Source organism: Alternaria burnsii, assembly GCF_013036055.1.
Source record: "Alternaria burnsii strain CBS107.38 chromosome Unknown 756, whole genome shotgun sequence".
Taxonomy (NCBI): domain Eukaryota; kingdom Fungi; phylum Ascomycota; class Dothideomycetes; order Pleosporales; family Pleosporaceae; genus Alternaria; species Alternaria burnsii.
In genome coordinates this window covers 257,307-282,750 of record NW_024066128.1, presented here as the reverse complement: position 1 = coordinate 282,750, position 25,444 = coordinate 257,307, and the positions used below count along the sequence as shown (strand labels likewise).

The 25,444-nt window shown below is 49.5% G+C and overlaps 9 protein-coding genes across 9 annotated transcripts; 5 read left to right on the top strand and 4 right to left on the bottom strand.

Annotated features, from left to right (window-relative positions):
• Positions 1-483: 483 nt before the first annotated feature.
• Positions 484-2,759, top strand: GT037_010528 (uncharacterized protein; the record flags this gene model as incomplete). The annotated part of the gene is made up of 7 exons (XM_038935575.1): positions 484-1,162; positions 1,233-1,274; positions 1,364-1,652; positions 1,723-2,246; positions 2,306-2,401; positions 2,456-2,629; positions 2,677-2,759. 7 exons carry the CDS (start codon positions 484-486, stop codon positions 2,757-2,759), a joined length of 1,887 nt encoding a protein of 628 aa, XP_038781825.1.
• A 316-nt stretch (positions 2,760-3,075) lies between these two features.
• On the bottom strand, positions 3,076-7,529 carry GT037_010527 (uncharacterized protein; the record flags this gene model as incomplete). Its single annotated transcript, XM_038935574.1, has 4 exons — positions 3,076-3,630; positions 3,682-6,172; positions 6,276-7,140; positions 7,250-7,529. The coding sequence occupies 4 exons, from the start codon at positions 7,527-7,529 to the stop codon at positions 3,076-3,078; spliced, it is 4,191 nt and encodes a 1,396-aa protein (XP_038781824.1).
• A 351-nt stretch (positions 7,530-7,880) lies between these two features.
• On the top strand, positions 7,881-10,276 carry GT037_010526 (uncharacterized protein; the record flags this gene model as incomplete). The annotated part of the gene is made up of 4 exons (XM_038935573.1): positions 7,881-8,246; positions 8,303-8,757; positions 8,818-9,514; positions 10,016-10,276. 4 exons carry the CDS (start codon positions 7,881-7,883, stop codon positions 10,274-10,276), a joined length of 1,779 nt encoding a protein of 592 aa, XP_038781823.1.
• A 342-nt stretch (positions 10,277-10,618) lies between these two features.
• Positions 10,619-11,515, bottom strand: GT037_010525 (uncharacterized protein; the record flags this gene model as incomplete). Its single annotated transcript, XM_038935572.1, has 2 exons — positions 10,619-10,952; positions 11,016-11,515. The coding sequence occupies 2 exons, from the start codon at positions 11,513-11,515 to the stop codon at positions 10,619-10,621; spliced, it is 834 nt and encodes a 277-aa protein (XP_038781822.1).
• Positions 11,516-11,982: 467 nt separating this feature from the next.
• GT037_010524 (serine threonine-protein kinase) lies at positions 11,983-16,982 on the bottom strand (the record flags this gene model as incomplete). The annotated part of the gene is made up of 3 exons (XM_038935571.1): positions 11,983-14,654; positions 14,709-16,653; positions 16,746-16,982. The coding sequence occupies 3 exons, from the start codon at positions 16,980-16,982 to the stop codon at positions 11,983-11,985; spliced, it is 4,854 nt and encodes a 1,617-aa protein (XP_038781821.1).
• Positions 16,983-17,545: 563 nt separating this feature from the next.
• On the top strand, positions 17,546-19,481 carry GT037_010523 (uncharacterized protein; the record flags this gene model as incomplete). Its single annotated transcript, XM_038935570.1, has 2 exons — positions 17,546-17,603; positions 17,653-19,481. 2 exons carry the CDS (start codon positions 17,546-17,548, stop codon positions 19,479-19,481), a joined length of 1,887 nt encoding a protein of 628 aa, XP_038781820.1.
• Positions 19,482-19,719: 238 nt separating this feature from the next.
• GT037_010522 (uncharacterized protein) lies at positions 19,720-20,724 on the bottom strand (the record flags this gene model as incomplete). Its single annotated transcript, XM_038935569.1, has 1 exon — positions 19,720-20,724. One exon carries the CDS (start codon positions 20,722-20,724, stop codon positions 19,720-19,722), a length of 1,005 nt encoding a protein of 334 aa, XP_038781819.1.
• Positions 20,725-21,231: 507 nt separating this feature from the next.
• On the top strand, positions 21,232-22,473 carry GT037_010521 (dna repair protein; the record flags this gene model as incomplete). The annotated part of the gene is made up of 1 exon (XM_038935568.1): positions 21,232-22,473. One exon carries the CDS (start codon positions 21,232-21,234, stop codon positions 22,471-22,473), a length of 1,242 nt encoding a protein of 413 aa, XP_038781818.1.
• A 984-nt stretch (positions 22,474-23,457) lies between these two features.
• On the top strand, positions 23,458-23,967 carry GT037_010520 (uncharacterized protein; the record flags this gene model as incomplete). Its single annotated transcript, XM_038935567.1, has 2 exons — positions 23,458-23,542; positions 23,612-23,967. 2 exons carry the CDS (start codon positions 23,458-23,460, stop codon positions 23,965-23,967), a joined length of 441 nt encoding a protein of 146 aa, XP_038781817.1.
• Positions 23,968-25,444: the final 1,477 nt, after the last annotated feature.

The window sequence follows — 25,444 nt, the reverse complement described above, 5'->3', positions numbered from 1 at the left end:
GCGTAATCCGTTGGTGACCACCGATCACTAATTCAAGCCAGAGGCTGGGAAGTCCGGCCTGCCCAGCTAACCTACCATAATCCAACACCTGGTTCCGATCGGTCAACGAAAAGCGATATATACTTCGCTGGCTGCGTGGCTGCCTCAAGTGTACCAACCACGTGGCCGAAAGTAAGCTTCTTCCGGATCTGACACGCCTTTTCCGGCGTTTCCTCACACTTACCTTATCGAACATTCTATGAAATCATGACACCCATTCATTGATATCTAATGGCTTTTGCTGACAATCAGAAGGGCGTTTTTATGCGAGTGATTCATGTGAAATTGCTGGGAGCAAGGGGATCATCCCTTGCAGGAGCCCTCGGCGATCAGGCTGGAAGTAGGACCTGTCAATATAATAGTATTGGTGCGCCTAGATATTCGAATAGATCTCCTGATAATCATTTTTTCCGCTTGAAATTCACCCGCTAGCATTCTGACAGTATGGAGACCCTGAAGGAAATAGTGCGCGATGCACCGTTTGGTCAGCTCGTTCGTTACGCAACACGTAACCGCGTCTTCAAGTACCCAGAAGAGTTACCTGGCTTTGAAATTCCTGCTGCCTACACTGAAAGAAATACCAGAGCCTCGGGCTCGACGACTCAAGCGCACCCCAACAACTCCGCAACCGCCATCAGCCAGCCAAACCCGGACCAGACCACTGACGCTCCCCTTCCAGACGACCTAGAGAAGCTCCCCTCTCGAACAGAAGATATTGAGAAAGACCACTCGCGTAACTCAACCTCGACAGATCACGAAGAACTTGGTGTCCCAGCAGCGACAATCGCTTCGCATACTCTCCCCTTCAGCCCTGAACGCCTTGAAGCCGAACGTCTCGAAGCAACTCTCTCACTCCATGGCACGCGCTCAGCACCTCATGCTATCGCCCCCACAAAGACAGCCGACGGTCTTATATTAGCAGAATGGTACACCACTACCGATCCAGCGAACCCTCACAACTGGTCTCGGGGGAAGAAGGCTTGGACGGCGTTTTTGATCTGTCTGTATACGTTTATCGTGTATGCAGGGAGCTCGATCTATGTTAGTAGTCAGATGTTGGTTATGGAGAGGTTTGGAGTGGGTGCTTTCAAGGCGAGTTTGGGACTAGCGTTGTATGTTTTGGGTAAGTCCTTACGTCTTCGTATCTGTTGATATTGTTTTACGGTATGATGAGGCTGACAACGTATCTACAGGTTACGGAATTGGACCGTTGTTGTTTGCGCCGCTGAGTGAAGGTAAGAGCATATCCATACGTCTCCACCTATTCCTCTCCAGATAGGTCACTGCCATCACGAAGATGAATCTTGACTGACAGCTCTCCTAGTTCCGCAGCTCGGCAGGAACATACCTTACATCACTACCTTCGCTCTCTTCACCATCCTGACTCTACCTGCGGCACTGGTGGACAACCTCGGCGGTCTCCTCGTCCTCCGTTTCTTGCTAGGTTTCTTTGGAAGTCCGTGTTTAGCGAACGGCGGAGCAAGTATGCAGGATCTATATGCTCTACTGCAGTTGCCATATGGCCTTGCTTTCTGGACGGCGGCCGCGTTTGCAGGACCAGCACTTGGACCTCTTCTGTCCGGGTTTTCTGTGTATGCCGAGAATTGGCGCTGGTACGTCTCTTTTCTTCTACAATTCGTTGTATGCATTGCGTGTTGTCTCATGCTGATTATATATCCGTAGGTCACAGTGGGAACTCCTATGGATGGCCGCCCCAGTATTCCTCCTATTCTTCTTCTTCTTGCCGGAAACACAACCTACTACCATCTTGCTGCATCGCTCTGCTCGCCTTCGTGCACTAACAGGCAACCCAAACATCCATACGCAGACAGAGATCGATCGCAAAGGCATCAAGTTCTCCGCCATACTCGCAGATGCTATCATCAAGCCCTTGGAGATTTGCGTAAAAGACCCTGCTCTCTTCTTCATCAACGTCTACTCCGCTTTAACCTATGGTATATACTATTCCTTCTTTGAAGTTTTCCCCTTGGTGTATCTTGAGATATATGGATTCAATGTTGGCGAGATGACGATAGTCTTCTTAGCAATTATTGTGGGGTGTTTCATTTCGATTACGATTTACTTTTCATATCTGAAGTTCTATCTTACACCGGATATTTTGAAGAGAGGGATGAGGCCACAGGAACACAGACTTGTGCCAGCAATATTCGCCAGTTTTGGTGTGCCGGTTGGATTGTTCCTTTTTGGTAAGTTTCAGACGGCAATTTCGGTGAGACAAAGTGGGCATTAATGCTGATACGCGTAGGCTGGACGGCTCGCCACTCCGTACACTGGATCGCTACAGCCATCGGTATCACGATATACTCGACCAGCGTTTTCATAATCTTCCAGGCTGTCTTTTGTAACTTGTCCCTGGACTTCCCGTTACCTATTCACTTTACTGACCCCTATATAGCGTATGTACCCATGTCCTACCCAACATACGCCGCGTCTCTCTTTGCAGGCAATGACTTTTGTCGCTCGGGCTTTGCTTTCGGGTCCGTGCTTTTCTCCCGCCCCATGTACATCAACTTGGGTATAGGAAAGGGCATCAGTCTTCTGGGCGGTTTGAGCGTGATGGGTATAGTAAGTTTGGTCGGAACAGTGATGCAGCGAATGCGGGCTGACTCGATCTAGATCGGGATGTATTTGATCTGGGTATACGGCGCGAGATTAAGGGCAAGATCGAAGTTTGCTGTTTAATGTACGATGTATTATGATCGAAGTGCAAGCGGCAGTGATGGAGATATAAATGGTGGTGGTGCTGCGCTATGCCTACGGAAGAATCGGGAACTTGACACATTTAGCCGCTATAATCTGGATATTAAGAATGATACAGCTCTAAACAGACAAAACACTATCGGAATAGCTTTTTGGGCAATGCATAGCTGACTGGTATCGCTCCACCGCCAAGCTCCTGCCAGATTTATCGGTTCAAGGCCTGGAATTTTGTAGATGGATAACGGCATCATTCTTGCTTAAGTTCTTTTCGTGCTGACAACAATAGTTCGTTATCTAAGACTTCATTTTGTATCTTCACTTAGACCAGAATACTATAAGATCATCGATGTCCTCATCATCAAGCGCGCTCGGCCCGTCTTTGATCTTTGGTCCGTCGCCTTCGCGCTTGCTTCGTAATCTGACGTAGACCTGATAGCAATTTGCCAATTCGCTTTCTGCTTCCTTTGTCTTTCCAAGCGCACTCAACGCTTTGGACCGCATCCAGCACGCTCGCATCTTCTCCGGGATGTAGGTATGAGAAATGGAAAATGCGCCAAGAGCATGATTGAGGAGAGCGAGTGCCATGTCGTAATGTCCAAGTTTGATGTTGTGTTCTGCAACTTTGACGAAGACGTCGGCAGTACGGTGATGACGGTTTCCAAGGGTCAACTTGTAATGCATGAGTGCACGGCGATGGTAGTCTAGACTGGATTCGACATTCCCCAAGGCGTGAAGGAAGCGGCCTGTGATGAAGGATACCCGGTCTTCCTTGCCGAACTCATCTTCGCGATCTTTCAATCCCTTTTTGAGTGTGATTGAAGCTAGCTCGCTGTTTCCTTGTAGCCAGTACGCCAGACCCAGGTTAGCCAGCTGCAACAAAGTCAACGCTTGTTACATATATTGCATACGGATAGTACTCACGGGTAGCGAGATCATGGTCTCACTAAACTTATGATATTTGCGCATCTCCTCGATAGACTTGAGGAAACATTCTTCCCCCTTCTTCCAATCACGATTAAGCATGTGCGCGTTTCCCAACTCATTCCAAGAGATAGCGAGACGCATATCCTCAGGGTCTTTCTTTAAGCTTTCCTTGACCATCTCCTGATTGAACATTGTGAGATACCGTAGGGCGTCGTTTGGCTCGTTGATCTCAAGGGCTATGCATCCTCTGTTGTGTGCTATCTCGAGAAGTGAATAGTTCAACTTTGAAAGTGTCACAGAACTGTTCTGCGCAAATTCAGGATGCTCCAGTAAGCGAAGCTTGAGGGATTCGCATATTGACTGAGCCATGTTGTTGGAATACACCGCTTCAAGAGACTGCCCACGTTCGTGTTGATACCAACCACTATCTATGAGTAGTCTGGCGAACTCGTAGTCGTCAAATGAGTCCGGAGATGGTGTTATTGATGGATACATGGTTTTAAGGCGCTGAACATGAGGGAACAGCTCCTCACAAGTTTCCCATCGAGCGATGCCATGTCTCCAAGTGAGCTCTTGGAAAGTCCATCTATCATTGATCAACTCGACGCAGGCCAGGAAGTGACACCTCATCTCAGACTGGCGTAATCTAGCTCGAGCTACATCTTGTACAAGCCTGTGTACTGACAAGGTTTGTTTGCCTTTGTTGCCGGTAATAAGAGATCGCGCGAGCAACTCCGTACGTGCTGCAACATAGTTGGTCTTAACAAACTGCACCAAAACAGAATCGTCTTCTTCTACTGGCGAAGTGAAGACCGATTCTGGGATTGAATCAGGGTCGAGCATAGAGACGATATTGATAAGTGTTGAACCTTTCCCAAGGCGGTCGAATGCCCACACTGATGCGACATTGGATTGATAGTTACTGGGAGAGCGCAACTTATCCGGAGTTTGCCAGTCGAAGAAGGCTTGTGAGCCCTCATGCTCCTCGAAAGAGTAAAGAAAATCCGTGAATGAGATATCCTTTGAGGCGACAATGGAGCCCATTTGGCTAAGGGCCAGCGGTAGACCGCCCAGACGATTGGCGATTGTGGTTGCAGCTGCCATTTCGGGACCAGGAACTGGTTCTTTTCCAGTTACACGGAACAAATAGTTCGTGGCTTCGGATAGGCTGAAGGGCTTCAGCTCGAGAGATGCTGACCATGAGTACGGGTTGCGACTGGTAATGAGCACAGAACCTGGTCCATTGTATGGCCAGAATCCATTCAGAACATCGCCATCCTCTACACCATCGAACACCAATAGCCAAGAAGCCAGTTCCGGGTTTTTCTCGCCTTCTTGAGATCTATCCTTCCGGGGATTGACGAGCCATCGCTTCAACACGTCCTTGGTGTAATCGAGGTCCATTGCATTTCGGGAATCAGCCTCTACCAAGCCTAAGCCGATTGCCAGATCCTTGTAGTCTTGTGCAATCTTTCCGACGTCTTCTGCTTGAACCCATAGAACAGCATCGAACTCGTTTCTATGCTTGGACGCAAAATTTGCTGCGATTTGTGTTTTTCCCATACCTCCAGGACCATACAAGGCATAGCATCTTGGCCAACTTATTGGCTTATTGTCCGTCGACTCATCGTCGATAGCCATGCATAAGGCTTTCTCCATTGCATTCAGCGCGTAATCCCGGCCGTAGAAATTCCTATCAGGGGTTACAGGTACCTGGTAAGCAGGAAGTGATGGTCCAGAAAACGCATTGGTCGTGGAATCTTCAAGAAAGAGACGCTGTAGAAGAGGTTGCAGGGTCTCATCTCTATCATGCCCGAAGTAAGGTTGCCGTTCGATGAAACTCCAGTCTTCCTCGTAGGACGAGTCGAGAAGTGGTGTTGTGTCTCCACTTCTGGTCGGCCATTCGATTGAGATATTGCCATAGGGATCCTCGGAGAATTGTAAGCCTGCTGCATCATCTGAAGATAGAACTCGAGAGCCATTCTCGCTCTGTACAGTGAATTCGTCGGCTTTGCCTGTTTGCGAGTGGCCCTCCACATGCTCCTCGACTTCGTCTTGCCATGGTAGAGCCTTAACGGCAAGAGACTCCAGATGAGCCGCGAGGTGTTTTATGATACGGTCCGATATCAATCTGTCTTTCTGCGTCTGACTTGCACCCGTTGAACCCCTGATATCAACTTCGTTCGGAATGTAAGAACAAAGAGGGCACTGTGGGAAAATCATGGTCGCTGGCACTTTGCTACGATTGGCTAACAAGGGCAATTGGGAATCAGTAAAAGACTTTGCGTGCTGATTTCGCATGTGCCCAGAATATTCCTCTTCGCTCGTAAACAGTGTTTCTGAATGGGCTTTAGATGTGCATCTCCAGCGGATTTGGTGACGCTGGAGGTGAGCTATCCAAGAGGCTTTATCCTCGAAGAGCTTTACATCATCTGGACATCCTTCAAAGAGACATGTGTATGGCTCAAGGTCTTCTAGGACATGTCGTCTATAGTACCATCAGTTGTCAAGTCGTAGGAAATATTGTCAATCCCGAGTGGGAGAAGGGGCCTGCCCTCGAAGGTGGATTGATGGGGTTGGCGATGACATACCTCCAGTGAAAAGCTCTTGATTCTTTGATAGGCAATATGAGGCAGCAATATGGGCATTCAAACTCCTTGCTACCAAGAGCGGGCTTGGGTGGGCGCGGCAACTCTACTGGTGCACTCGACGAAGGTGTGGCAGTGAAAGATGTAGTCTGGTTTGATTTCGTGTCTTCTAACACTGTATTGATCGGAAAGTATTGCTTCTGAAGTGCGGATGCGGAAGTTTGTGATGGGTTGGTACCTCTTAATCGCAAAACCTTTGGCGCCGATATGTCTGCTGGTGAGACTTCATTTGCCACTTTAGAAGCACGTACTGTAACATCCGTCTCTTCGAATGGCTCGCTATACTTCGAGTCTTGTCGCATAGTTTCTTTCGTTGTATCTAGGCCAAACAGTTTCTCCTGATGGCGTCTTCGGTACAAGAAACGCTTGCGACGAATGACTATTCCATTTGACAATTTTGCGCGTAAGAACTCAGAAGCGTCTGGAAAGCAGTGATCTACTATCTGCCGAGCGAATCCTGCGAATGACTCGTTCAATTCGTTGCCATCGTCGTCTTTCATGATGAATCGTTCGGCTTTCTCATTTTGAGATGATCTCGAAGGTTGGCGGATCAGTAAAGAAAGTCTAAATAGACGATCAATCGCTCTCTCTATGCCTGGCAGTCTCTTCTCTGGTGATGAGTTTTCGTCCGAAATTCCAAGGGTCAGTTCGTCTTGAACCGACTTCGTCTCTGATCCCTGGAAAGACGATATTGCAGAAGACGTAGAGTCATCGAGTAATGCATCTCCAACTGATCCATTCGCTCCAGTGAGGCTGTCAATACGTTCAAGCACTTCGGGTGTTTCTTCTGGTCTCAAGCTTACGATAGCTTAAAAGATAAAGTTAGGAACTAGGCACACACGACAAAGCCTGGTTCTTTCTAAGGCTCCAAAACACGACGCCTGATATTACAAACAAGTGAAGAGGATTTCACTTACCTCTGTGTACAAAATCTGCTAGAGCGATAAGGAATTGCAGCATGAATTTCTGCGTGCTGAGGCTATCACGAAGCCGGTAATCAAGTGACGCGTGCCCTTCAGCAAAAGCTCCTATATTGCCAGCCCATATCTTGAACCTTACATACTGCTCCTCAATCCAATTGGTGCCGTAGGTACTTCTGGAATCATCGCTTGTAGGATACAGCTCCGCGCTGATTTCTATCAGCAGCTTAAATTGTTCGATGCATCCTTGAGCAGCCGTGCGAAGCTCGTGGGACATGCTTGGGGATGGACTGATGTCTCAAGAAGATTAAAGAATGTGAGGGAGGGATAAAAGAGTGAAGCGACAACAGAGCCTCGTCCGGTGAACACTCCAGAGCGAACACCTGAAGCGATAGCCAGTAGAGTTACTGGTGTGGTTCATCCATCGGTGATGGTGTGCGGTAGGTAGCAGGTATTGGTAGTCCGGGATCACAGATACGCGGGGTAAGACGCCCGTCAGCCCAATGACGCCCTCATCCGTGACAGCTCACCGGATCCGTCGTTGGCTGTGCTGTCAGAGACTCGACCTTCTTCAGATAATAGCCTTCCCCTCGCTTGCAAAGGCTTTAGGTCTATCTATTGTAACACAATGTCTGGTGCGGAGCTTGCTTTGGCCATTGTGCCACTCGTTATCGTACTGGTTGAACATCACCGCACCGTCTTGAGAAAGGGCAAGGCTTTGACTTTGTCCAGAATCAGCAATGACCAACAACTAGACTTTTACCAAGACCTGCATGGAGAGCTGACTCTCCTCAACATGATCTTGGAAAAAGTACATATCAAGTCCGCCAGGGTGAGGCTCAGCGGAGCACAGCCAGAGATCACTCAGGCGGAATCAATCGAGATCGCACTTGGACACAGCGCAAAAGACTTTCAGACCATCTTGGATCGGGTACTGAAGAGCATCAACGATCTGGTGCGAGAAAAGTCAAATGCGCTGACAGAGGACGATATCGTAAGTACTATACTGCACATGCCATCGCAGCTAGAACCCACGAACTGACTTTTTAGGAAACCCAGCGTACTATGCTCCAAAGGCTCCACCGCCTCGAGGAAAGAATCGAAACCGGCAAAGCATCGAAATCGGCCCGTGAAAAGTTTCGATTTACCCGGAACGAGAAGACTCGTAATGTGGCGATGAAACGCATACAAGACGGTGTGTGGAAGCTGGAGCGTTTGTTGGGTTCTTCAACAGAGATCTTCGACCATCAAAGTCGTGCAGCGCGGCGAAGGACTCCCGCGAACAGAATGAAGAGACACCCTGAGGAACTATTCAGAAAACTGGCGAGTAAATGGCCTTGCTCCTGCAACGCTCGGCATCTTGCAAAATTGTGCTTATGGAATTGTTGTTGTGCGAGCGACAACAGCAATGGCTCCGATGATAGTCTCGGCATCATCGTATCTGTGCCTGTCGATGGGCAAAATTCACCTCACTGGACTGAAACCACTATCCACGTTACTGATAGGTGAGTCTCAGGATTATGGTCGGTATCGGTATGGCGTTGAGCATTGCTGACTGTTTTTAGCCAAGAAGATCAAATCAGTGAGAACAATCGTGGTGAACCCCATGTTCGATTCGCAGGCGGCCACGCGCCGCCCACTTCCCATTCAGCACTGCCTGGTCGCAACATCGAATCTGAGTCGTTGTGCGACCTCCTAGAAAAAGCAAAGAACCCGAATATAAGCCTTCAAATCTTGTTTCAGAATGGCATACTCTGGCAACAAAAGGCCAAGCGTTCGCGCCTACAGATTCGCCATCAGTTGGATGCATCTCTGAGAAGTTTGCTCGAAAGTGACCAACGCTGGAAACACTGCGATCTTCGTGACAAGTCGATATTGGCCGTGACTCTAGCGCATGCGGTGATGCACCGCTCCAAAGGTCCTTGGCTGCATGCGGACTTAAACAAGGACGAGATCTTTTTCTTCCGGAAGAACAATGGTCAGCATCCTGATGTTAGTCGGCCGTTCCTTGCGATGGACTTTACAAGGCTAGAGACAGGACCCGATGAAGAGGATGATCTGTTCTCAATCCATTCAAATCCTACTCTGTTGTCTCTGGGTGTTCTACTACTCGAGATCACTAATGGAACTTTGATAGAGAATCATTGGGATACAGAAGACCTGACAGATGGCTCGACACAGAATGATAGTACCAACTTGACAGCAGCCCTTCGTCTGCTGAGGAAGTCCGACGGTAAAGTGGTGATCGGGTTGCAGAAGGCGGTAAAAGCTTGTCTCGAGTGGGACAGCATGAATGACGGAAGGGATGACATAGATTTCCCGAAGCGAGTATATGAGCTCATCGTTGAACCATTAGAGGATGTGTTGTGGCATGGCTTCAACATAAGACCGGAACAACTAGGATTTGATTGAATGCGCATAGGCCGGAGAGTTTGAAGCTCCGCACGTAACGTAACGATAACTTGCCCCACTTTTCCTATGCAGGTGACGTGACGTATGCACTTTTGATTGGTTGTGCCACGGCACACTGCCAGCTCAGCCTCCATCCTAGGAGGAAGCAAATATTGGAGGCGCACGTACGATGCAGCGCGTTGTCAGCAATCTCCCCAATACCTTCCACGCTCATTTGAGTAAATTTACAGACTGGCATGTATTCCATGTCTCATACTGTAGGCGAAGGGTTCACCTTGCGTCAATCGTGAATGCTCCGTTCCAATTCACTAACCAGCTTTAGTCCTACGCTAAACGGTCCACCCACCGAAGATTCCTACAATGACAGGCTCCACAACTGGCCCTGCCGCCGATTCTCAAGTTGCTGCCCGTTCGACCCACACGCTCGCCCCTAAAGAACCGAAACGACAACCATGGCGCGAGATCTGGCCTGCGCCTCGCGAGCCTCAACAGCAGGCACAAATATATGGCTTTGCCAAAGGGGAAATAATGGTGTTTGATGGCAACGCCGGCAATTTTTTCGCTAGAGATGGCTGGAGCGTGGAACAAGAGAGCGAGACACAACCAGAATAATCGTAATATATCAATTGGGCCGGAGCGACAGTCTGAAACAAGGCTGCGATACACAAGCTTGGAAATTTGACGCGATAACTTAAGGTCAGGGCATTGATTAGCCGTTTAGTCACGGCGAGACGGTCTATAGTATTCAATACTGGGTCAACTGAGAGGATAATGGACATGGCATTCGAATGCATATACACTGGCGCTGTAAGACAAGATCAGGGGTCATAGACAAGGGCATTGTCGCAAGAATTGCTCTGTACTTAGACCTCGCATGGTCTCACGATACGTATCTCTATCCTCGCTCCAGGCTATAACACAATATATTTGATTGTAAGGCGAATTACCAAGAGATCAAAAGTCACCGAAATACGCAAGCGCCCTTACTTCAATACTTTCCCGGGGCTCTCCCTTCTCACCTGTGAGCTCGAAGGCGGTGTGCGGCACAGGCTTTGTTCTCGCCTCTGCATCAGTATCACTCTGCAAAAAGATCCATGCCTCATCTGCCCTTTGATCACTGCACCACCACCAGTCCAATCCTTCACTCCAATACAGCTGTCGATTCTCCACCACATAATCAGGGTAAACTAGATCACACGGCTCCATATCTTTCTCCGTATCGATGGAGTGTGGATTGCAGAGAGCAAGTGGCCAGTCTTTCACAGGGCCGCGTAACGGTTTCCAGAAGCTATAACGCTTAGTTCAAAGAACAATTGACAAGATGTTTTCGATGATATGGGAAAACACGTACTTAACACACTGGATTCTTGCCTTTCCAATATTCAAATTATCAGGATTCAGCTGCTTTGCCATATCCACCGCCCAGCCCATCGTAGTATCCACATGTGCTATACTCGTCGGTTGGTTCCACCGATAATTTTCCCCAGTACTGATCGGGAATTCGGAATGTCTCTTTCTAACTGTATGCTCGAAAATTTGTACTTTTTGTGCCCCAAGGAAGTCTTTGATGATGTTTGCAACCTCGCGTAAGTAAATACGTTTTACAGCATCATCGTCGTCAAATTGCGCATATGGTAGTTGAGATCGGAAAGGTAAAAGTTGGAAGCCATGTTCAAAGAAGTCCAGCGGCTCATGGCGGGTACGTACGTCTTTGATAGTAATGCTGTGATTTGCTAGCTTGATGTTGGAGGGTGGGAAGGCTGAGGGTGGGGTGAAGCGGAGAGAATATGGCTTTTCGACATCGTATAAAGCATTACGCTGCAAGAAATTGGTTGTAGAAATCGTAGTCATCGCTTTGAGATTGTGAAAATATTAAACAGGGACTATTCATGCTCAAGAATTCTGGTGACGCCTCTGTTCGAGGGCGTATGTGCTAGAATAAGCATAGCAGCAGTACCCCTCACCGCAGCGCTGCACATGCTGCAGGCCCCCTCCATTGGCTTCTCGCAAGCCACAAGGAAACTGCAATTAGAAAGTAGCCTCAAACTATAAAGGTAAAACACACAAGCACACGCCCACGTAATCCCATTCAAATGGACTCAGTAAGTCGCGCAAATGTTTGGTGAAACTTCTGCAAGCCCAATAATCGCTGTGCGAACAAGCTCTGTGTTACTGAGTAAAAGTCAATAGAGATCTGTTATCAACGCACATGATCCATCTTGATTTGTTTGTTGAAATTTGCGATAGGATTCAGCTTCGTCTTGCTAAGCTCGATAACGTTCCAATGTGTCTACATCGGCGCTCACTGCTTGCGTCTATCAACTCTCCAGATCATAAAGTAGACATCCTCCAGTCCTGAAGTTGTACACAAAAGCCTTTCCCACAGGTCCCTCCCCATTCGCTCCCCCTTCGCCTTTACTTTCAACCCACCTCGCTCTGTAGCCTAGCAGTAGGTCATGCAGCTCTTGCAGATACTTTCTCTCAGCAAGCGGCATCTTCTGGATGAAGTAACGCCATGAGTCTGGGTCGCTGAGGCGCGTCTCCTTGAGAAGGTTCATCACCTCTTCCTTCGATTCGATGGCGGCGATGGGTGCAGACTGGAAAGCGGAGAGCAGATCTGTGGAGCGCGATTGCGCAGCTTCAACGATAGACCATTTGTTGCTCTTCTTCGACCGGTGCTGAGCTATAAGAACGTCAACGTTCGCTTTTGGTGCACTGGTGGTGTTGTTTGAGCTTGGCGGTGCGGCTTTGATGAGGCGAGCTGCGCTCCCTTCGCGCTCTTCGCGGTCTCGGAGTTCATTTCGGAGATAGTTCAGAAGATCTGGACTGCGTAGATCTGTGTCTTCCTTCTTTGCGATGGACTTGACCTTTAACTCAGGCTTATCGGGCGCAACGCCGTGCTTGATTACGATGACCCAGCTGTGCCTATCGTCGCGGTAGTGACGTAGGATGTCTTCAATGGAGTGCGCATCGACAGCGAGTTCGGCGGTGTAACCATGGGCGATAAGGTCCGCTACCATCTTGATGCCCGTAGAGCGGAGAACATTGGGGTCGAAACTAGCGACGAGACAATCGCAGCGTCGTGGCATCCATGATATGGATGGGGTGTCTTCTTCGGCATGTTTCCGTAGGAACGTCGACTTCTCGGGTTTCTTAATGTATCGACTCATGGAATTGACTAGCCGATCCCATCCTAGATTCACGCCCACGGCATGAGACGCAGCTGCTGGATGTGCGTGACTGGAGGCTTTCGGGCGATATTCCTCGATCAGTTTGTCGTACCTTCCGCCTGCAGCAAGCACCTCTTTCTGCTTCGTATCGAAAAGACATTGGAAGAGAATGCCACCAGAGTAGAACTTCTCGTTGAAGCTGCTCAGCACACTAATATAGATTTTGCGCTTCACACTCCACAGCTTCGTGTAATTGATAACAGAACTCAGATGTGCAAAGATGACATGCGTACGTTCAAGGTACTTGGTGCCCTCGAATAATCGTCGCAGCTTCGCGAATGCCTTTTCCGGTGTGTCGCGCCAATCGAAACGCGCCAGGTCGTCTAACGAGGTCGATGGGATGCCAATGTCTGACGATCGTAATTCGTTGCGGACCAACTGCCAATTGTTCTTCCCAATATTGAGTTTACTGAGGGCAGCCTTGACCGCTGCGCGCTTTGGAACGCTGATCCTACAGAAATCCATGATCATTTCTAACAGATCGGCGTGATTCAAGTGGAAACACATCTGCGTCGACCGGAACGAAGGAAACTCATCGATGATCTCGTCAACAACCTTGAGAACCTCTGCCTCCTTCAAGGTAAGGTCGAGCGTGTCATAAGACAAGATATCGAAATCCGCCTCGCCGTTACTACGTGGAGCACTTCCGGTGTAGTTATCACGGTAGACGTGACCGATCGTGAATGTCTTCTCCAGAAAGACTCCGCCGCGACCGATACTACGCGCGTAGGGCAGAGTCAGATCGTAGGGCAGCTGGACTAAAGTTCCAGAAGGGTCGAAAAGTTTTACGACGTGGCTGTCTGCATAATGATCAGACCAAGGTAGTAGTACCTGACGTTGTATTTCAACAGCACCATGGCTCCGAAAGACCATGGCTAATCTGTCTCTAACAAGATTCTGTAGAAGCACGTCGTTGGCCTTTATCGTCTGGGTTGTCGCGCTGAGGTCCCAAGCATGGTCTTTCGCTTGGGTGTCAGGCTTCTGTGAGAAGAGAGCAGCCATCATTTTCGCGTAATGTGGCGAGTTGCGATCTGAAAGGGCCTTGAGAGCTTCCTTGACGGCTTCGTCCTCCATCTGGGCAGGTACCTTACCGCTTCTCAAGAGCTCGGTGCATCCTGGTCGCTCCGAAGGACGATGGCTGATAAGCGACTTGATGATGCCACCTTGCAACGACTTTTCAGGGGTTTCAAATTCTTGTGGAAGATCGTGTTTTCGTTCACGCAACGACCGAATAACCTTGTCACGCTCCATGGCAGTCCTTAGGGGAAAGCACATCTCGAAAAAGATGATGCCCATGGAGTACATGTCCACTTTGTTGTTGTAGTCGCCGATACCACTAGAGCTCAACTCGGGAGCAACGTAAAGTGCAGTGCCTACGCTTCGCGTCATGTCGCCACCGTCTTGTGTACCGCCGGAAGACTTCGTATCGGATCTCTGATACTGTCCACTAGTAGCTAGTCCAAAGTCGCCGATCTTGGGGACTTTAGCCATATCAATGAAGACATTGTCGGGCTTGAGATCACGATGTATGATACCATGACCATGGATGTGAGCGAGCCCTTCAAGAATCTGCCGAAACAACCTCCAGTACTCGTCTGGATCGTCGTACAGACCTGTACGAATCAAATCTCGGAGGGTTTGCTTCTCACAAAACTCCATTTGAATATACAAGATTGATCTTGACGACTTGGTAGGCATCGAATCGGACATGGCGCGTTTTTTAACTGCCGGCGAAAGCGATCCCAGGCTAGCTTCATCTTCTAAGCTAGGTCAGCCTATGACATGTTTGTAAGCTCAAATGAGATAGAACTTACCTGAATCGGAACCAAAGATCACTGCACCAACATCATCTTCCGACTCGTCGTCGGACCCGAATTCGATCTTAGGATACCCACTGGAGCTGATGAAGTCTAACCCCCCACCGCTTTTCCCGTGACCACCACCATCTGTTGTCGTCGTGGTAGGAGAAACGTCCGATTCCCAGTCAGACTCATCTCCATCTGATGATGCAGAGTCGTAATCGTCGTCGGCTTCAGCTTCTGGCCAGGCTGTGTAATACCGTACCACACAGCTATGGTTGAGCCGTGACAGAAGCATGACCTCTGAGAGAACCTCACTCAGTGCTGCTGCGGACTTTTGCTTGATCTTCTTGATGGCGTAAAGGCGACCATCGACTTTGTTACGAGCTTTCACGACTTCACCGTATCCACCCTTGCCTAGGCGCCCTTGTTCGACCCAATCATTGGCGTATCGTGAATATGATGGAACAACGCCGGATGAAGACTCCCGCCGTAGCCTATAACGACCCAACGACGTCGATGAGTTTCTAGAACGTACAGGCGTGGAAGGTCGTTCGTATACATCCACGTCGTCGCGCAAAAATTCGCATGGGATCAAATCGAAGGCGGACGGTCGCTTCTTGGGATCAGGTTTAAAGAATTTGCGCAAGACTTCTTGCAATGGTTCCGAGCAGCCAAGGATATCTGACAACTCCTTAGGCGAGTTGTACTTCCCAGGCGCATCGAACCCGAACAGCATCTGAAGGAAGGTGACTCCCAAGTCCCATACATCAGTCTTCCGAGTGTGATGCGCATCCTGTGAGAGTTCAGGTGCTATCCAGTAGAACGATCTTAGTGGTTTTGTCGGTTGTACGTCTTGATACAGGCTTTTTAGGTGGTATAAAGAACCTTGGAAGCTAGCATCAGCCAGAAGCACTGTTATACCACCGCCAGAAGATCTCTTGAGCAAAATATTGTGCGGGTGAACGCGTTTATGGACTATTCCGTTGCGGTGATAAAAGTCTAGTGCTTCCAAGAGCTCAATGGTCCAGGAGCGAACTCGTGCGACCGGCAAGGGTCCATCATCGGCAAGTCGCTCGCCTAGGGACCCTCTGTCAGCGTGTTCCATCAGGACACTAATTTCCCACCCGGAGTCAGGGAGGTGCTCAACTTTGAAGTCCAGGACGGATAAGATGGCGCCTTGTCGTAGTCTTTTAATCTCTTCCATCTCGTCCTCGAGCCCCATAATAGCCTGCTTCAACTGAGGATCAGCAGCAGCACTTCCACCTCCTACTCGAGCCCGCTTCAATACTAGCGTAAGGGTCGTTGAGCTACCAGCCGGTTTGACCAGTAGCTGTTCTGTTAGAGGGCCAGAACGGAAAGGGAGTGGATTCTCAACACCGTTGCACTGGATTGTAGTATCTTCATGCTGAACAGTAATGGTCCTGTCGAAAGAGATGTAGTTGACATTCTCGCCACTGGGAAAGTACGAAGGCGGAGTGATGGCAGATACACGATGCTTCTTGCGCTTTGCCATCAAGTCTTTCCGGCGCATTTCGTCGCCTACCATCTGCTGCAACAGGCGCTCTTCCTCGGCTTTCTCCTCGTCCCGCTTCTTCTGTAACTCTTCTTCTTGCTGTTTCAAATGTTCGACTGCAGCCGCTTCTTGCACTGCTCGCTCAGCATCCAGATTCTCGTAAGCTCCGTCCGTCTCGCGGACTGCAATCTCGTCCTCGAGTATCTCTTGGATGGCGGTCGCAATGTCGTAGATCATTACCTCGCCTACTAGTTCGCGAGGTCGGTTCTTTAGCAGGCCGTAGAGCCTATCCCAGGTGCTTTTTCTTAGGCTACCACCATCTTCTAGGGTAAGTTCAGGTAGCGTTTTGGGGTAGGTGGCGGTGAGTTTAGCACAAAGTGTGATGGAAATCTTCTCGTTGGAAAAGGATGACAACTTCAGGCGCAATACACGATCTGTAGTTTTCTGCGCTGAAGTTAGCGCTTGCCCTGAATTGAGACTGAGTCATCGTTGATCATATTGATATATCGTGGTAACATATAAATCCTGTAACTTACGCTCCATGCACCTTTGGCTTCTGATTCTTCATAGTCGTCCATGAAGACGGCCTTCAAGACTTCGCGCTCATCTTCTTGTGCCTTCTCGTAGCTTTCGGAGGTTTGCGACACCATCGGAGGTCGCGATTCTCCGAAGGGGCTGGTTGGGCCCATCTCATCGTCGCCAGTCGGCGTACCTGTCGGCGTAGATGCATTATGCGTTTGTTTCTTATTCTTTGGTGTTCTTAGCGGTGCCATAGTGGGCTAGTGGTGATGATTGAAAAGGCCGTCATATAGGGTATCGACGGAGAGACTAGCAGCCGTAGCCGCTGCCCTTCACACTGCAGACATCTTCGACTGGTAAAGACTGCAGTGAAAGATGTTGAGAATGACGATAGAGACTTCGTGGCCAGCGCAGCGCACGTCAAGTAGCGGTCGGTGGGGGCGATATGTTGGCGAAGCCCCGCCATCCATGGGTCCGTTCCGCGCTATCCCTGCAGGCACAGGTTGAGCCGCCGGACGCGACTTTCTCATGTCTCGAGATCGACGAGCAGGAACAACAAACAGCATCGCACCTTCTTCCATTCCGGCAATGCGCTAGCAGTCTATCGCATGGTACGTCAGACGTGTTTGCGAACCATTCGCGACGGACTAGAGTCCACGAAGGCGCCTATTCCACTCTCAGCCCTCGCTTTCTGCGAGTAAACAACCCGCCAAACAAACACACGGATATACCCACCCAGCGCATTCGAAATCGCCATCACTTTCACCACCACGCCTGGCCCACGACTCTCGCCTCGAACGGCGACACACGCTCCATCATGTTTTCTTGGATTACTGGCCCGCGCATCACCAATGTGATCGAAGACCTCCAGCCTGGTATGTCGCACTGTGTTACGCGCCTCCTGCGGCTTGCTAACAGCACCAGAAAACAACTACGAGTCCACTTTTATCGAACCTCCAGAGACGCCGGCCCATCAGTTCGCTGTCAAGGCTTTTAAGCATGCCATATTCGGAACACCCGCACCTGAGGAGGCAAAAAATCCGTCAAAGAAGAGCGAAAGGAAGGCAAGGATTGATGCAGCAAACGCAAAATTCGAGCTCCCAGCACCGAAACAGAGCCGCCCACCCATCTCGCCGTCAAAACAGCCAGGCGGCATCCTCATGACGCCAGGCACCGCAAGCAAGGGAAGGAAGCAGGTCTCATTCGGGTCGCAGGTGGTAGATAACGAGGGCAAGCGCGACAACATTGGCAAGACCGGCATACCCAACGACTGCCCTGGGAAGTTCCCTAGTCCTTGGACGCCTGGCACGCACCTGAAGCTCGACCCCGAAAGTGACAAACGACCGCGTACCCGCCTCACCGAAGCCCTACTCGACGCACGAACGACCACACAACCAAAGTCGGGGCAGAAGCCCAAGGCGAGGGACGACAGCGACATCACAATAGATCTGGGTGCCCCACGATCCGAGTCTGGCAAATACTGGAAGGAGCAGTACGAAAGCTACGCGGAAAACAGTGAAAAGGAGATGAAGAAGGTCATTGCCAAGCAGCAGCTTGCTAAGAAGTTCGCCATGAAGAAGGATGGCGAAGCCACAGAACTATCTACCAAACTCGAGCAGGAACGCAAGCGGTACAGACAGCGAGAGCGGGATCTAGAGCAGCAGAACAAGGACCTCCAAGAACGGCTACGTCAAGCGATGGCCGAGAGCATGTCTTCGAGTATCGAAATTGCAGCGCTGAAAGCCCGAATCACGGTCCTGGAAGCATCAGGCTCAATACCTTCCTCTGAGCTTCAACAGAACAAAGCTCCGTTCGAGATATACGAGGATGCTAGTAGAGATCATGCAAGATCGCCCACGCGTGGCTTAGAAATGGACCCTGAAGTTTCGTATGCTGCGAACAACAGCATGGCTTCGTCTACCAAAGAGAATTCGTCACCTAAGCCCCGCCGCAACCGCCGTGGTACTATGCCCGACACACTGAACCGACCAGTGCTTCCGTCCAGACTAGGAACAGCAGAAGGCGAGGCCTCCATCATCCTAGGCAAATCACCTCGTGCACCGGCACGTCCATTTGAAATCACTTTAGAGAAGGCGCTTGCACAGCCTCAGCAAGAGCAACCACAGAGATCACCACTAAAAATTCGCAGGCCAGATCCAGCCGACGAGAACAATGCGCCTGCCGCAACTCTGCCCTCCAGTCCGTTGCCGATGCCATCGCCAGGTCTCGATCCCTGGATGGATATCAACAACAGTTCGATAGCGCAGATGGACAAAATGGCTCTTCCAGTCTCTACTGGTCAGCCTTATTCACGACCTGAGTGGAATCCACCACCAAAACAGCATCGAGTATCGAGATCTGTATCGCAAGTCAAGTCAACGGAGGCAACTAAGTCAAGCGAGAAGACTACCGTGCCTGAGAAGAGCGACAAGAAAGCCGAACCCACGCGACGCATAGAACGTGCGATCGAGAAGGCCACCCACGTCTCAGAGCTTGAGGCAACATCGATTTCGTCGAAGAGAGTCGAAAGGCAAAAGCTAGAGGAATCCAAGACCGACGCATCCTCCCGTTTTGTTCGCAACGATGCCAAGTTCGATCTCTCGAAGGTCACCACACACCATGCAGAAGGTTCTGCACAAGTGAAGCACGATCGTAGCCAGATGCTACCTGTCGACCGCAAAGAGCAAGCGAGAAGACGGCTCGAAGAGAGGAAGAAGTTGAGGAAGGCCGGTCCTTCGATTGTTGCATCTTGATCGTTAATCCGAACATTGGATACTAGAGTGTTTTGTTGCATTTTCTCCGGAGTATAGGATTACCATGGCTATTGGGTTCTGGGTCATTGCACGATACCTTCACATGCTTCATCGTTTACAGAATTCAATTGGATATTCATACATTGATTCATGCACCTCGTACACAGCGCTCTACTATGCAAAAATGGGGTATCATCCCAAACGCCATCGAAAATGCTCCTTCGCTTATGCCAAAACCTTATTTCTTTCCCGCAGCAATAAGCTCCAACGCCTTGTAAACTGGCACATCAGTCTTCTCCAACTGTGCTCGTTGATAGGACGTCATCTTGCCTAAGACATATTTGCTTACGACATTCGGATCCCTACTCTCTGGTCTCCCAATCCCAACGCCTACTCTCCACCACTTTACCCCTCCAAGGCTTTGTTGACAGCTTTTTATGCCATTGTGACCTTTTGCGCTGGCGCTACCGTCGCGGACTGTCACTTTGCCTAGCGCAGATTCAAGTTCGTCATGTACGACTACTAGTCTGCCTTCTAACGTCGCACTTCCAGATGCCTGCCGTAAACCACGTAACCACTCGTTGTATGCCCGGAGTACGCCACTCCCACTGACGTTCATCAATGACGTGGATTGCCAGAACGTCCAGTCATCTTCTGTGCTTTTGTCTGTTGCTACTCTTCGGTACCCGGTCAAACCAAATGCCATGTGTGTAGTCGGAGGTCGTGACACTAGGCCTGATAGGCCTCTCTGAAAGCCTTCATAGCGTTTTGCTTCAGAGAGTGCTGAGGTGACGATATGTCCTGCGGAGTGTAGTGTATTGGCATACGCTGAGCCTGGGTTGCCGATGGAGGCTACGAGGAGAGGGTAAGCGGTTTGGGCAGCGGGTTTCGCCATTGAGATTTCTGACGGTGCTGTTATGGACGAAGCGTCAGATTCAGCAGCAAGCCTGCGATTCCGCTTCGGGGACTTGTTGGTAGGTTTGCGGGGTTGGTTCGCCGGAGTCTCGGTATCGGATTGCGTGGGCGTTGGAAGGGCGGAGTCGTGCCTTTGCTTCTCTTGTTTACGTTCTTCTTTGCGAAGCTGCTTCCGCTTTCTTCGTCTGGCGGCTGCTGTGGTGGGCTCGTCGCTGCTGTAGTCACTATCTTCCGGTGGTGAGGCTTGGACATTTTCGTGGAGATCGGCGGCAGGGATTAGCGAAGCCGTAGGGCTCGCCACGTGCGCACGTGTGGTCGCGTCTGACATGATATGAAATGAATAGAGAGTTGTGATGGTGATCGCGACAAGATTATGCGGAACGAGCTTTTTTTAAAGTCAGTCAATGCCTTGTGCTTGGACTTGCTCTGTGAAGTGAGCCGTGGGACGTCATAACAGGCGCTGTGAATTGTTCCGATCACAGCCACACGTAAGAGTCATAGTGGATTGGTAAGGGCGCTGCACCGCAAGCCGCCCTTTTCAAGATGATACGAATATGTCATCATAGGAGAAGTATAGCTTTTTGCAAACTTCTCGGGTGATTAGCATGTGGATAGTGATTTGAGACGCGAATCGGAAGGTACAGATCGTGAGATCTCTTGGCGTACATCATTGCTCAGGAACAAGGGTCTCGGTGCCGCATTTCACCCTAACTAACCCCGATGACATCCGCCACCTGCGCGCCGACAGCCGTGTAATCAGTAACTTCTTCAACTACTCGCTCAAACAAGAGCGTGCACATCAAACACTCATTTTCTATCTCTTCGTCGTATCAACATGTCCGAACGGCCGGCAACACCACCACGAGCGACTCGCTCAGCGGGCAAGCTTCCGCCTAACCCTCCCACCCCCGAGCAGATCAGGCGCATGGAAGAGGCTCGCCTGAGAGCAAAGGCGCAGGCGCAACAAGCACAAGCATCGAAACCTACACCAGTGCCTGCCGCTGGTACCAAGCGAGCGTACTCCTCTATCACAGCCGCGCAGACTCCAGCGACCCTTCGCAACGCTGCAGCGGCATCACCCGCCAAACGCGATCAAAATGGCTTCATACAGCCACCATCGAACGAGTATATTCAACCAGCGAAGAAATACGCGAGATCGGACTTCATCGAATATGATTTCAGTAAAATGACGGATACGAAGGGTGGTTTTCTAAGCACCGTAGACGACCCGCACAACAAGGCTATGTGGAAAGGGCAACAGAAGGAAGAACAAAAGCCAGAGGGTGTATCAATGGTAGAATGGGAAAGGGAGCGTATAAGACGGAAGCTTCGTGCCAACAGGGCCGGTCCATATGAGCCTGGTATCTCCATCTTGGACACTGTCAATGGCAAAGAAGAAGAGGATGAGGAAGCAGCACTGCTCGAGGCTGCTGAGAACGCCGAGATCGAGAGTGGGACATTCAAAGGCAAATATGGTGACGGCAAGCGTGATGTCAAGGGTAAATGTCGGGAATGTAACAGTCTCGAGATCGATTGGAAGTGGCAGGACATATTCGGCATCGGCATATGCAACATCTGCAAAGAGAAACTTCCAGACAAATACTCTCTCCTCACTAAAACCGAAGCGCGAGACGACTACCTCCTTACCGACCCCGAACTCAAAGACGAAGAACTCTTACCTCATCTCGAACGACCGAACCCACATAAACAATTCTTCCACCCCATGCAACTGTTCTTGCGCCTTCAGGTCGAAGCGTATGCTTTTAGTCCGCAGAAATGGGGGTCAGCAGAAGCGTTAGATGAGGAATACGCGAAGAGGCAGGTGGTAAGCAAAGAGCGGAAACAAAAGAAGTTCAAGAACAAGCTCGAGGATTTGAAAAAGCGGACGAGAGTAGAAGCGTACAAACGCGCGAGATTGGCGGGTGATGGCGGTGACGCGCAATTTGGGCAAAAGATCAAAGGCAGGTACGATAGGCATGAGCACGAGTGGGGCAGGAGCGTACTTGATCCTGAGACGGGTATGACAAAGAAGAGGTGTGAGGAGTGTGGGATGGAAGTTGAAGAGTTGGAGTTTTAGATTCGTTCGAGTGGCATGGCGATGAGTCGCGCCAGATGATACCCATATATGCATTTTTCGTCCTTTACATCCATGGGTTGGTAGCAAGTGTTGTGTAGTGAGTCCTCAGACCACATCATATCTAGCGCCCACGAGACAAAAACGATTGGCGCTACCGTAAACCGAGAGACTGCAGACCAACGCCAGTCTTCTCATAAGAGAAGAAAGAGAGGTAGGAAGCAAAAAGAACATGGAGCAAAAAGGAAAGGGCCGAACCGGAGTCGAACCGGTGACTTCGGGAAGGCGGTTTATTGGTGAACTGCAGTCCTACACTCTACCACTGAGTTACCGGCCCTTGGTTGTTTCGATGACTAAGGGTCAAGTTTGGAATACTATAATCTACAGACGTAAAATGACAGGATTCATGGCGGTCGTGCCACATCTTAGAGATGAGGGGCAGTGGGGCTAGTCATGCGGGTCGATGATAGGTTGCAAGTCAATTCCACATTCTGCAAGCACTGTGGGCCAAAGCTGTGTACTCTGCTCTATCATTTTGCTGCAATATGATAAGCACATAGCCTACTACAATTGACTATGGCTTGGTAGGGAACCGGTACTGGAGCTGCAGATGCCGATAAGTCCCGTCTGTTGCTATTACATACTATCTTTCCAATTGGTATAGTATAGGAACAGTACATAGCGATAAGAATGTTTGTGAGGACGTTGGAATACAGTCAGATGGCTCGTCGATCGTACAACATGTTCTCCGCACCGAGCTGACCTCCAGGTGCCATTTAGTACTAGCGTCGGATTTAGACACAATAATGCCGAAGCATTACAACACGAAGCGCAGCATATATGTAGACACCTTTGGCTCATGCCTTCGAATATCTCGATTTGATGACCGTGAGACTGCTTTCCCGTTTTGTACCCCGATCAGTCTCCCTCAGCACTGCACCAAGGTCGTCGTTTTCACGAGTGCATCCAAGATACTACACGTCAGCAATGTCGCCTATTCCCATCGTCGTCTGTGGCAGAAACCCAAATATCGCAAAGGCCGTAAGTGAGGGCGTCAAACCAGAATACGATGGTATGCTTGGACACCTCGGTCGAACTAGCATGTGCGCTGGAAAATATCACTAACTTCATCATCCTTCAGTAATCCACATCAACCTCTCCGTCGAAGAAGCAACATCTTCAATCCCTCTAATCATCTCGTCCAAGACCCCACCCAATAGCTCTTCTAATATCGGATCCCAGAACTACGGCACCAGGCCTGCTGTCGTAGCCCTTGGAGGTGGTTTCAACGATGAGATGTTCGAGGAGATCAAAGGTTCTTGTGGAGATGAGAAGATGGTATGGGTGCGCACCGATATAACCAGGACCGGAGAGATGCCAGACTTTAATGATCATGAAGCGTATGGGAAGGCGACTGGGGCGAGGTTGAAGAAGTGCCTGGATGAGTTGCAGGTTGGGAAGGAAGGTGGCAAGACGGAGGGGACGTGGTTTTTCTAAACAAGATTCAAGTATATCGACACGAGCACCTGTATGACATTCTTACACTCAATCACATTGTGACCATTGTTTCAATGGGTATACGCTAAATTCCCTTGCGTATCAGCCAGTATGTGTCGCTTTATCCTGGATCCATTAAAGAGAACGAATGTGGGATACTAAGGTCAAAAGATTAGACCTTGCATGCTTCCATAAGTTCTTCGATACCGCTGATATGCGATAATTTCGGCTATCTATCAGCACGATTCTTTTACTTGTGTGTTGCTCAGTCTCCGCTGTATATGTATCGCCACATGTGTCTGGATGAACGAAATTGGCCATGACATGTATTCATGTAATTGATGTTTCAGGGAAGCGCTGAGACTAATTCGAAACCATATGATACTTGCTTCCAGACTTTGGAATATCGACCCCAATGCTCCTTTTTGTAGTACACATCACGCAAAAGCGAGAGGTCGTCTCATATGTTCTATAGAAGCAGTTTCGCGAAGAAACATGGGGGCGTCATGCACTGTTCTATAACATGTTTTTGAAACATCAAGCAGAATGATATTGTAAGGATGCAAATAGAGCGCAGACCAGGATACGTTTTATATCCCAAGTATCCAAGACAGCACGGACAACGTATAGCGCTGGCATCCAAATGTTGCGATATCCTTCGCCAATCGGGTCATGGTTTTACTGGCAGTCGTCTTTCGAGCTCCTCAATCATGATCTCGAGACCTCTCATCTTCGGTGTAACGATTCAAGAAATGGAATACGTTCTTTGAAGCCACCGAGTCGTCCCCAGGCATGCATCGTTGATTGCATTGTTTTTTTTTTGTTTGGAAGAAGAGCAAGATTCACACACATTTGAATTTTGGTGGTGGATTTTGGGAAAAGTCAAACAATTAAGTATGCGATGAGAAGGCAAGAATCTTCGTGAAAGAAGGGAAGGATTTATATGTTCACCGATCTAACCCAGTCCCAAGTACATAGCGCGACTACGTAGCTTGGATACACTCGATTCAATAAGGAGGGTTTGTCAGACCCATGTCTCCTCGCGAGTGCCAGCGCACATTGTGCATCTTCGCTTTGTGTTCTTGGTTGTGTGCGAGAACTTTGTGGACCTCACGCTGTATCTAAGACAGTCACGGAAACGCATCAACATCACGTGCGATCATAGGATTTTGAGCGGAAGAGGGAGAAGAAGACATGCATATTGTGGCCCCACCCCAAACAGCAAACATGAAATGGATCTTCAGATTTTTCGTACTTATGTGTCGCAAAAAGAGTTGGCACAGATGGGTACACATGAGGCGGGTAAGTGCTTATAGGTAAGAACCAACTGGAGAAAACCAAGGTCCATCCTTTCTTTGAATACGTTTTTGAGAGGCTTGTGAGCGTGAGAGCAAGTTTAGGCTCGTGTTTGGTTTCTGCAACATGGAAAAAACAGTATTGGTCTTTTGAAAGTCAAGACAGACAGACATACAACATA